This window comes from Bufo gargarizans, chromosome 2, assembly GCF_014858855.1.
Source record: "Bufo gargarizans isolate SCDJY-AF-19 chromosome 2, ASM1485885v1, whole genome shotgun sequence".
NCBI classification, from domain to species: Eukaryota; Metazoa; Chordata; class Amphibia; order Anura; family Bufonidae; genus Bufo; species Bufo gargarizans.
Genome location: NC_058081.1, coordinates 190,793,723 through 190,806,293, shown reverse-complemented (window position 1 = coordinate 190,806,293; position 12,571 = coordinate 190,793,723). Strand labels below are relative to the sequence as shown.

Below are 12,571 nucleotides of genomic sequence, written 5' to 3'. Positions count from 1 at the left end.
TCCAGGATTTGAAAGTTTTCAGCCTACAACCCTATAGTCCATGGCTTGATAATTTTCTTCTGCCTTCCCAGATGGATTGCAGAATCAGGGGGGACACCATTGCCCCCAATAGATATGAGACCTAGAGGTGGAGCCCTCACCCATCAGGCATCATTTATCCCAAACACTCAAGATTTTTAAAGACTTGTTGTCGTAATTTGTGCCAGATGTATCAAATGTTGCACAATGTTTGATAAATTTGGTGCATCTTTAAGGCCTCTTTCACACTTGCGTTGTCCGGATCCGGCGTGTACTCCACTTGCCGGAATTACACGCCGGATCCGGAAAAACGCAAGTGTACTGAAAGCATTTGAAGACGGATCAGTCTTCAAAATGCTTTCAGTGTTACTATGGCACCCAGGACGCTATTAAAGTCCTGGTTGCCATAGTAGGAGCGGGGAGCGGTATACTTACAGTCCGTGCGGCTCCCGGGGCGCTCCAGAATGACGTCAGAGCGCCCCATGCGCATGGATGACGTGCCATGCGAACACGTCATCCATGTGCGTGGGGCACCCTGACGTCACTCTGGAGCGCCCCGGTAGCCGCACGGACGGTAAATATGCTGCTCCCCGCTACACTTTACCATGGCTGCCAGGACTTTAGCGTCCCGGCAGCCATGGTAACCACTCTAAAAAAGCTAAACTTCCGATCCGGCAATGCGCCGAAACGACGTTTAGCTTAAGGCCGGATCAATGCCTTTCAATGGGCATTCTTTCCGGATCCGGCCTTGTGGCAAGTTTTCAGGATTTTTGGCCGGAGCAAAAAGCGCAGCCCAAAAACGTTCCGTTCCGGAACTGAAGACATCCTGATGCATCCTGATGCATCCTGAACGGATTTCACTCCATTCAGAATGCATGGGGATAATCCTGATCAGGATTCTTCCGGCATAGAGCCCCAACGACGGAACTCTTTGCCGGAAGACAAGAACGCAGGTGTGAAAGAGCCCTAAGTCTAACACTTCTATCTTGAGATGTTACTCTACCTTCTTAACCACCCTTTTACTAGTGTAAGATTGGGACAATTTTTGCAACTTTTTAAAAAGTCAGTTGATAAATCTGACTTAAATCAGTTTGACAGGACAGCTACATCCATTGAGTGGTGTAAAGATGCTGAATGGTGCAAAATGTTTGCCCGAAAGTTAAAAGCTCTATTGTGCGACTTTTTGATGCCAGAGTTCTGGAGTGCAGGGCCTGATAAATTACACCGTTTACCTCAAGCTGTAAATATATTTTTGGTCTTTCTTCCAGGGCATCATGCTGGTGTACGATATCACAAACGAAAAGTCATTTGAAAATATTAAAAACTGGATAAGAAATATCGAAGAAGTAAGTGATTTGTTTCCACTTTTCTCTGTGCAGTACTTATAGTAGGATCTCTAGAAGTCTTGGCAATCTGTTGCCCACAGCTTCCTTGCAGTGTAATACTTGGATTTGTGAGGCGTGGACCAGCTAAATACGAAGAGTAATCTAATCTAAAAGACGGTGTACGGTTCTTGAAAGAGTTTTTAGACAATAACATTTTTTTTTTTTTTTTTGCTGTAAACTTATTTCATCAAAGCTAAGGGCCCATTTACACAACCATATTTTTCTATGTGCATCCGATCCTCAAATTTGCGGATTGGATGCGGACCTATTCATTTAAATGGCATCCGCGCTTCCGTTCAGAAAAAAAAAAAATAGAACATGTCCTATTCTTGCCTGTATTTCTGGACAAGAATAGTCATTTCTATCATGGAGGAGGATATTCCGTTCCACAAAATGTGGAAGGCACACAGGCGGCAACCATGTTTTGCGGATCCACAATTTTCAGTCTGCAAAAACTGATATGTGACTGAGCCCTATCTGTTTAAAACTAGGTCTCCTAGTTAAAGTTGACTTTACTTCCGCATTGAATTTTACTACAGCCAATGTTAGACACTGACTTAGCAATGCAATTTCCGCTAGCCATTCACTTTGGATAACTGACATTCGGCTGACATGGGAAATGCACGTGTTCTGTATGGGGAGAGTAAGCCGCAGCCAGCCACCTCTATCAGCAGCTCTTCTTGCCCGAGACTAAATGGATTGTGCATATTGAAATTCAACATGCCCCCCAAAATGCTGTCAGAGGAGAGTTGGGACGCCCCCATACACATTAGATGGTAAGTTGGTACTGCTGAAATCGGAGGGTTTGACCGCTAGTAATCTAATGTGTATGGCCAGCTTTAGACCGGATAGATGCACATTCTGAGCTGCGTAACGTGCGTTACTTTCTCACCTTGGAAGGAGTTGCGTGACCATCTCAGTACCCATTCATTTTGAACTGTGGCTGTCATTTGACTTGTCAGCTGTAAGTGTGGCATGAATTAGTGTTGCTAAGTGCTGTAATCCACCAGCCCATAGCTGTGAATGAGATTAAGACTAATTGGTACAACACAGTGTGCTTAATTGCTGCATTTCTGGCACGCCGCCATGTGCTGCGGTAAGACCTGCCTTGAAGCTGTCACCTCCCGGGTTAGCCTTTTGAGAATTATTGTGGTGATGTTAGGTGCCTATTATGCAGATGCTTACTCTTATTGCTGTTCAGCAGTATACAAGTAGATGTTAAAGGGATTCTGTCATCCGGATTTTAGCTACAGAGCTTTTCACAACAGTCTCCTCCGTTTAGTTTAAAATATACAAATCTTACCCCCATATGTCTTGTCATTTAGGCTAAAAATCGCTTTTATTCATATGCAAATTACTTCTCTAAGGAGCCAAAGGGGCTGTCCCTCTGGCTGTTGGAGCCCAGCCATGCCCATTATCTCAGAGCCCAGCACCGCCCGCTGTTAATAATTCACTACTCTCCTCGCTGACTTTTTTTCAATTTAAATTTTTTTTTCCTAGTGCGCCGTGATCTTGCACACGTGCCCTGGATCCACTCATCCAGGCCCGCCCAGTGTCCTGGCAGCACCCTCACCGAACGAAGCGCGCATGCGCCAGCTGTCTGCGCACCTCGCTCGGTGAGGCTGCTGCCAGGACACGGCGCAGGCCCAGACGAGTGGATCCAGGGCGCATGCGCAAAATTACGGCGCACAAAAAAAAAAGGTCCGGGGGGAAAAAAGTCAGAGAGGTCGAAATGTTGCAATTTTTGGTGAATAAACAAGCATGAATTGAAGAGAGGTGAGTGCTGCAGTTTTATTTTTGATTTATTCTGGATGCTACAGACTAGTATCCAACACTGCGGGCACCACCCCCATAGAGACTTTTTGCTATAGATTCGTAAGTGCTGCTACTTTTTTATTTATTTTTCTTCTCCTAGGCCATGTGATTAATTTAATGTGTCCTCACTGGCCTAGGAAGAGCAGAGAGGAGGGTGCGCTGGTGCCTTTTCACAGGGTCCAAGCTTTGGGACCTCCGCCAATCGCGTGTACAGGATCCTGTACTACTAGAGAGGGGTCGTTGATCCAGGGAGTTATTCTGATTGCCTGATTGGAGTCAGGAAGGAATTTTTTTATTCCCCTAAAATGGAGAAAATTTGCTTCTACCTCCAGTTTTTTTTTTTGCCTTCCTCTGGATCAACTTGCAGGATGACAGGCCAAACTGGATGGACAAATGTCTTTTTTCGGCCTTATGTACTATGTTACTATGTAATTGACTATCTCTGGCAGCCACATAGTTGAATAGAGCGGCAGCCTGCATGCATACCCACCACTCCATTCAAACTGGGGGAGCACGTGCCCCTATTCTAGTGATCGACGGGGGCCACCGCTGTCAGACTCCCTCTGATGGATAGGAGAGAAGTTGTCTTAATGGGACACCCACTTTAATAACTAGTGGTGGTTCCACAATAATGATCTGATCAAAAGGTTGTCATCCTGCTAGGACCACAGCCTGTGTGGGAACCTGGCCGATAGTGATCGGTATTCCTGCAGTGCCATCACAGGAGAGATTAAGCACTGCACCGTTCTCATTGAATTCAGCGGTCAGAGGATCCTATCCCTCTATTAAATCACACGTCTCCAAAAGGTTGTTTTAAAATCGGTTTTCTTAACCGGGTACCTCATTAATAATACCAGAGGATGTTGGTATGCTGCACTGCGAAGATTTTTTCGTGTGTATGTATATGTTGGCACAACAGTGTAATCTCTTTCCTCATTCCTACCGAACTGGAAAGTCATAGTTTAGTTAGTATAATAAGCATGAGGGCAAATGACTGGTTAGGACAAGTCAATTCCACCTTCTGGTCAACCTAACCCTCTGAGCTGCTTCCAGACCGCACACAAATGGATGATGTTAAGATGCCGGTAAATCCAGAAGGTGCAGCACATTTGTCTGACTTCATTACTTTCTGTAACTTTCTTTCCCAGCATGCCTCGTCTGATGTGGAGCGAATGATCCTGGGTAATAAATGTGACATGAATGACAAGAGACAAGTATCCCGGGAGAGGGGGGAAAAGGTAAGTGATTCTTCATCGCTTGCCCTGACAATCTGCTTGTGTCCCCTGGACTGTTTGAAGGGGGGGGGGGGGTTGTTTAATTTTTTGGTTAAATTTTCACTTTTTTTATTGTATTTTATTTATTTTTATCTGTGTTCTCTCTAATTTTCAGCTTGCAATTGATTATGGAATCAAGTTTCTTGAAACCAGCGCGAAATCCAGCATCAATGTGGAAGAGGTAAGAACTGGTCACTTGCAATACCCTTTATAGTAATAAGTTCACCATTAGTGAAGCAAAGTTTAGTTTTAATGTGTACATTGTGTAACTGCTTAGACACCAATACCCTAATATATTATGTTGATCAGTTTCCTCTGAGAGGTGGCAATCTGATAATAGAGCACAGACGCCATGGTAAAAATCTGATTTATCATGACTGGCTTGTCTGCAGACCAAGATGGAGGCAGCCATGTCCTTGCCTTGATCGGGATGTTCTCCAAGAACCTCATGTGTATAGTGAATACAGCAGCAATGCCATTCAAAATCCATATATCCAATGTTACTATCTTGTTTAAATCTTGTGTTTTGTTCTCGGCTCTCTCTGCCCCCTCCTCCTCCTCTGTGTTGTGAGGTTGAGCAAGGCAGATCAGAGTGTGGAGAGGGTGAAAAGGTTCAAAGGGAGGGCAAATTACATAGGCTGTACTTTATCAGAGTATAGACAGGAAAATCTTCTTTTTTTTTTTTTTTTTTTTTTTTTTTTTTACACATCACCATATTCTGACCCCTATAACTTTTTTATACTTGTCCACTGAGCTAGTTTTTATTGATACCATTTTGGAGTGTGCGTGACTTCTTAATCACATTTTATTTTATTCTTTTGGGTAAGAGAAGCAATGAAAAAAATGGCAAATCAGCCATTTTTTCCTGTTACGCCATTCACCGTATTATTTTATTTTAATAGTATTGGCGTTTTCGGTCGCGGTGATACCCAGGATGTTTTCAATTATTGTTTGTTAGGTATTTTTTTTTATTATTATACAAAGAGGGGTGTGATTTAAACATAATTTATTTTTATGTTAATAAAAAAAAAATCATTTTAAGGCTCATAAATGACTTTTATAAAAAAAATAAAAAATAATTTGACCTATCAGGGATTTGAAAATTAAATTGACAATTTCTTTGCATTTTGCTCATTTCTTATGTTGGCCTAAATAAGAATTGCAGAATCAATGCTCCGAGTCTCTTCATAGAGACTTAGAGGATTCGGCGCATGTACTGAAGTCCCGATTGGCCGCACTTATGTACCGTGATCTCACTTGATCACGGCATCTAAAGCATTTAATTACGGCGATCAGCATTATTGCCGATTGCTGGAATTAGCCGAAGGTCTCTGATATTTTAAGCAGCAAAGACTTGCCGGCGATGGCGCGCGAGGGTGCGTCATGCTTGCACAGCGCTACCAGCGCAGTACATGTATGGCGCTGGTAGCGAAAGGGTTATACACAAAGTAACATATGTAAGTATAATCATTTCCATGTCAGTTGTCTGTGGCTTTTAAAGGGGTTGTCCAAGTTTTTATTGATGACCAATTCTCAGGATAGGTCATCAATAAAAATAACTTGGATGCCCCCTTTTAAGGGGCTCCAAATTCCCTAGTTTCCCTTCACACAACCATACATTAAAATTATCTTGTGGTCCCCACCTACTCACATGCTTATTATATATGTACTTATACAGTCCCTGGTAAATTCAATATTCAACGATCTTTAGTAAGATCCCTCTAGTGGCAGGCATCCAGACGGTGGCAAGATGCAGGGGATTCTGCTTTATAAAGTGTGGGGACTCTCTCTGGTGGACAGGATTAGCGGAAGCAGTAAAGAGGCAACAATAGGTTCTTTGGATTAAACAGTTCAGTGTTTTATTCACACTTTAGGCAAGTGACAAAACAAGCAGTCCTATTCAAACAAAAAGTCATCTTGCGGTGTTGGTTGTAATTCACACCATGCAGCAATTCTGCCTCAGAGTCTTTTCTGATAGCAGCACCAACCTGTTTTCACGCCAAACAGGTAGCAAGCCTTCCTCCAGACACAAGGCTCCCAGATCCCAACACAGAGACATGGCTTCTAAGCCCAGCTGCCTATTTAAGGACAGCCAGGTGCTCCAAAACCCGGACCGGCATTTGACCTCACCTAGCTGTAAATCAGCCCAGCAGCACATGCTGGGAGAAAAATACATGTTTTCCCAGACCAAACCGCTCACTGTGTCACAAAAGATACATGCTTTATGAAAGTAGTATGGAGTTTAAAACTAGAATGTTGATCATGTTTGCTTTACAATAAAGATTGTGGACATTTTCTGGAGTTTATTGGCCGGTTTTATTTGTACTGTCACTGGTGATGTCATTTTTATTTTTTATTTTTTCAGGCATTTTTCACCCTTGGTCGTGACATCATGACAAAACTCAACAGAAAAATGGTTTGTATTAACAGAACTTGTCTATTTTCTTAAGTGTAAAAATATGTTTAGACTAACGGAACAAGCCTCTTGACTCTTATTAGTCTTTGTTACAGACTACTCAAGTTTTATAGTAATAAAATGGCGTTTGTTTGTTATGTCGAGGGCGATATTGGTGTGTAGCTATTCACTGCTTGCTCCAATGCACAGAAAGTGGTGTTTTAAGTCTTATTCCTGGAGGTTAGCCTATCCTTATTTTAAAGGGGTGGGACAATCCCTAATTGTTAAATCGACTGGTCTGTTATGCTGGCCATAGACTTCTATTATGACGGAAAGCCTCTAAAGGCATTCCGTTATGCATTCTGTCCTTGAATTGCATTATGGTCCGTGGTAACGGAATCCATAACGCAATTCACCATATACTTGAACTTTTAGAACTTGACGTTCGCTTGTCCCTAGTTGTAACTCCTGGAAAGGAGCAGTATATAATGTGATGGAAAGTGAATCAAGCCAGCAAAAGAGGCAATATGGACAATTGCAATACATTAGTAAGTGCCTTGTATTAATTTTGTCTGCATTTGCTGAAGTGAGACAACCCTTTTAATAAAAGGGGTTTCCAGTGCTGTACATAAAACTAACCTGTGGTGAGAAGACCCCTTGAGCCCTGCTTACCCTTCAGCCGATTTTGCCATAATGGGGATCGCGTGACTACCCTACTGGCTGCAGGCTCTTTCTCTTGACTTTGCAAGTGGATGCGCTCCTCTTTCTTCCTGTTCAGCTACATCTACATTATGCAGCTGAACAGGAAAGAGGAGGAACACATCCTGTTGCCTCCTCGGAGGAAGAGCCCACAGCTAGGCAGGTGGGATGACTGAATTGGCAGTGCCATGGAAGTCTCGTCTATCCACAGATTAGTTGAAAGAGGCTAAAAGTACAGGCCTGGAGAAGCCCTTGAATATCTCCAACTTTTGTATTTTCTTTTCTCAGAATGAAGGCAGCTCTCCAGGCAGTGGAGCTCCGGTAAAAATTACAGAAAAATCGGCAAAGAAAAGCAGTTTCTTTCGTTGCGTGTTGCTTTGATAAACTGAAGCACGCTAGTGAGAGGAAGAGATGGACTGTGGCACTCCTGATTGAATGGCCGACCGCAGGTGCTGCAAAGGCCTCTGGGGGAAAATAAACATGCTGTTTGCTGAAAGTGCCCGATGGGAGACAGTTGCCGATATGGTTTTCTGGAGTGGAAGAATACAATGGGGAGCCTTTTCTTACTTTTGGAAGGAACACATAGGAACAAACAGACTGATATTAAAATCTTAACTCCCGCTCTCTTTATTTGGCTCCGTTTTGGGTAAAGGTTGTTGTCTTTCTCAAAACCAATCTGGTTCTGTTCCCTGTTTAGTAGTTATTGGTTAAGGCTGTGATGCCATCCATTTATTACCAATTTTCTGAACTGGAAGAAGCATGGTGGCCTTAGTGATGTAACAACCATTTACCATCTGCTCTTTGCTGCCTATGGACCTTGTAATGTATTGCAACCAAATGCTGAAAGTGACTGTTGTGGGGGGTATCGGTCTGAGCAAATCCAGGGGTCACTGGCAGGTCCCACACAACAGCAGTCAGGTTTGCTTCAAGCTGTTACATGTCTGAAATTTAGCCATATTAAACATGATGCAGATGAATAGTAATGCAGATAAGAAATGTATATTTCATATGAATGTGGATGTCCCACCCTGACACTCCCTTCCACCTTGCTGTTATTAGATGAGACCCCTGCATTTCTTCCATAATTCCACTCCATGAATACACTTGCAGACCACCTTCCCAGATGCCAGACTCTTCTTTCCGTCCATGATACGGTCCTGCTTCAATGTGAATTCTGGCCAGTAAGTCTGTTGTCAGCACCTGCTCAGATGCATTCTCCTTGCTCTGTATTTCCTTTGAGCCAGTAGATGGTATATAAGTGAATATTTTTTTATTGTTAAAATAGTACTTGGGAACTTTACTAGAACGTTGGAAAATTTATGAAATGGTCTTAAAGAAAATCTTTGTTGCCAGTAGCAACCATAGTGCTCCTGAGAAATGAAAGCTGTGGTTGCTATGGTCAACAAAGTTATTCATTTAGACCAGGGATCAGCAACTTCGGCACTCGAACTGCTGTAAAACTACAACTCCCAGCATGCACGCTTACTCGGCTGTTTTTGTAACTCCCTTAGAAGTGAAAGCAGAATTCTAGGAGCTGTAGTTTCAGAACAGCTGGAGTGCCGGAGGTTGCTGATCCCTGATTTAGACAGTTCTCTAATTCTGCCTCTGTTTTTTCACCCTCGTCTTCATAGGGGCAGTAGCTGAACCATTATTTCAAGGGGTATTTAGGTTTTTACAATTTATCTCCTATAAACAGTATGGGGTATAACTGTTCGATCGGTGAGGGTCATACCGCTGGGAACCTGTACCCCTCTGAGCCCTGAAGTTAACAGGTGGGCAGGTCCTATGTACTGCTGCTCCATTCATCTCTTAGAGTTCTGGAGGTGGCGGAGTACAGTACTGGGCCGTTTCCAGAACTCCCATAGAGATGACTAGAGTGCCAGTGCACATGGTCAACCTGCCACCCCGTTCATTTTGGGGCGCCCTGAGGGTTACAGGTACCCATTCTTGTGACAGGTGGTGCGGTAGGACCCCTACTGATCTTACACTTATCCTCTATCCTGTGGATAGGGAATAACCTGCAACAACCGGAATACCCCTTTAAGGGGGTCCTGAAGCTATTAGCAGTAGTCAAGGAACTTTGTAGGTCCTTTTGATAGTGTTGCTCCATTATATCTTTTAAACTATAGGGAAGGAGTACGGTTCCACATGCCATAGGATGAGTGTGGACTCTTCACATTTCATTGGAGCAAAGTTGTGTATGGTTTATTATAAAGGGAGGACTGCTGGCTATGAAAGACCCTCTAATTTACTGTAACATTGAGGATGCCTCTAACAGATTATTGAATAGAGGTCCTAATTTTTGTAAGGGACTATCCTTTGAGAGGAGCCAAAGTTAGTTCTTAACCTGACTTATATTTTATATATGTACATTTTATGCAGCTTTGTTTCTTTCAAGATTCTGTTTTAAGCTGTTGCTACTCATGTCAATTTGGAAAATCATCGTTGCAGAGAGTTGACGTGATAAATTCATGCCCCAGCATTATGGTCTTACGAGGACATCTATGCACTGACTTTAGGGATTTATTTGGAACGAGACCTGGAGAAACGACACTGTATCTATGTTTAGCCCAGTGCTTCCCAAACCTGAGTAAATGACCCTAAATTGGGATTTTTTTTTTTGTTGTTTTCTGGATAATGATGCATGAACCCATAATTACCCATCATAAAAGGGACATTTATTTTACATTTATTCAAGACTGCCATGTGTACTATTGGAAATCTCCCAAACTATTAACATTAAAGGGGTTGTACCACAAATAATGTTCTACGTTTTTCAAACCACAATATATTTTTTTGAATTGCATTGAATTAAAAATGTATTATAGCTGCTTATTCACCGACATCTATCTGTATAGCGCCACCTGCTGTTTGCTGTTTTTTAAGTTCTCTCTCCTGCTCACTGAGATGGAAGCACATGCTCAGTTCCATCCTTTGTCACTAGCTGCAGCAGACAGGACATGCCCTTTGTGTAAGGACACGCGCCATAAGATGCCAGCTGGAAACAAATCTAGCAGAGCAATGAATGGGGAGATCCCTGGATCCATGTGAGGTACAGGGCTGGTTCTAGCTTTGCTAGAAAGAGATTGCCATGTACTAGATTATGTGTGATTTTTATTTTATTTTTTTCATTTTTTCATTTTTTACATTATCATGATAAAATTAACCATGGTAGTCTCTTAAATTGTATGTTTTTCTGTGCGATGACCAGTTTACCTCCATTGGGACTTTTTGACAAGTTTTTTTGAGTAATGAAGGGTAAAGGCTTGGGGAGCACTGGTATATCCTTTTATTATATCATTAGGAATATACATATGAAAGCAACAATATGATTGTATTAAAGGGGTTTTCCAGGATTAGGATATCCTTGGCCTGTCCCCAGGATAGGCTAACTGTATCAGATTGGTGGGGGTCCGACTCTTGCCACCCTGCTGATCAGCTGTTTTATCCGCACATGAGCACTGCGGCCTCTTGGACTTGCATGCTATCTACTTAGCAGTGACGGTGCAGGATATTCTAACTTCATCCCATTCACTTGAACTGGATAAATCTGCAATACCCTACAAGGACAGGTAGATCATTCAAGATAAACAATGGAGAAGCCTCTTCAAACAACTGATTGTCAGGTGTGCCGAGTCCCACTGATCCAACAAACAAACAAACATACATTTTAAAGGGGTTTTCTAATGGTCATCAGTATCTGATCGGTGGAGATCCGACACCCAGGATCTACACCAATCAGCTGTTTGAGTAGTGTTATTGCCTTCTCACAGCTTTCCCTAGGCAGCTCAGCCACATTGAAGTGAATGGGGCTGAGCTACGATACCAGGCACAGCCGCTATACAATGTACGGCGAGCAGAGGGATAGCCGGGGGTCGGACACTAGAAGATAGGTAATCTGTAGTAAAGTCTTAGAAAACATTTTTATCTTTTAAAGGGCATCTTTTGTGCTTGACTGAAGCCACATCTGATTGGTAAGCTGCATTGATTCTTGCTTTTTGTTTGATGTTAGTGCTATATAGTATATACTTTGTATTTCCCTGTGAGCCGCCAAAGCCTGGCACATAGATGAGCCTCTCTACTGCCATTTTTCTCACCATTTTACATACGTGAGCTTGTTTGGGCAGATACCCAGGATGATGTCAGTCTCTGTTGTAAATCTAAAGCTGCTGATTTTTATGTCTTAATTTTATTTTGCACATTGTTTTAGTGAAAAAAAAAAAAAAAAAAAAAAGAAAACGGCTTCTAAGTATTATTGTACTGATTGCTCGTGCTCCAGAGCCTGTGTTCAGAATGCATTCTTTGCTTTACCTATTTTGTGCATTTTCAGTATTTAAAATTTATTTCTAAATTATCAACTTCTTATCTGTGGAATTGTTGTTTTCCATTCATATATTTTTTTTTTCTTTAAAGGAATACACTATTTTACAAAAATACATGTCTTATTTCTCCCAAGTTGATGGTCTGAGCACATCCTTTTTAAAGTGCCATTAGTTCTCTGCAATTAGCTTTCACTATTATCTCTGTATTTGACTTGATCTTCAATGTAGAAATAACAAAACCATTCTAGTTTTGCATTTGTTTTATGATTGTATGTGTTGGACGTTGGCCTGCTTTCTTACACACAAAAAGATATATGGCAGGAGGTAATTTTAGCAGACTACCGGTAATTTATCAGGCTTTTATGCCTGGAAGCTGCAATCTCTCGGATTCAGGAAAATTCCTTTTAAGTGGTTCAAATCATAAAATGGCATAGTTGGGACTAGGTATGATTTGAGCCTCATGGGCAGGGATGGAGTGGCTTAGGGTCCATTCACACGTCCTGTTTTTTTTCATCCTGAAAAACGGTCCGTTTTTTGCGGATCCGTTGTTCCTGAAAATGTTTCCGTATGTCATCCGTTTTTTGCGGATCCGCAAAAAACGGGAACATCTATACATTACAATAATCAAATAAAGTTGTTTGGATTTCTTTGAAAAAAAATTGA

The 12,571-nt window shown here is 42.1% G+C and overlaps 1 protein-coding gene across 1 annotated transcript in view; it reads left to right on the top strand.

The window, feature by feature from the left end:
- The window catches only part of RAB8B (RAB8B, member RAS oncogene family), a 32,447-nt gene extending 20,288 nt beyond the window's left edge, over positions 1-12,159 (top strand). Inside the window, exons 4-8 of the mRNA XM_044279804.1 lie at positions 1,287-1,364; positions 4,367-4,456; positions 4,608-4,673; positions 6,858-6,908; positions 7,875-12,159. Coding sequence (XP_044135739.1) covers positions 1,287-1,364; positions 4,367-4,456; positions 4,608-4,673; positions 6,858-6,908; positions 7,875-7,967 — 378 coding nt within the window. The 3' untranslated portion in view covers positions 7,968-12,159. The remainder of the gene's footprint in view (positions 1-1,286; positions 1,365-4,366; positions 4,457-4,607; positions 4,674-6,857; positions 6,909-7,874) is intronic.
- The last annotated feature ends 412 nt before the right edge of the window (positions 12,160-12,571 follow it).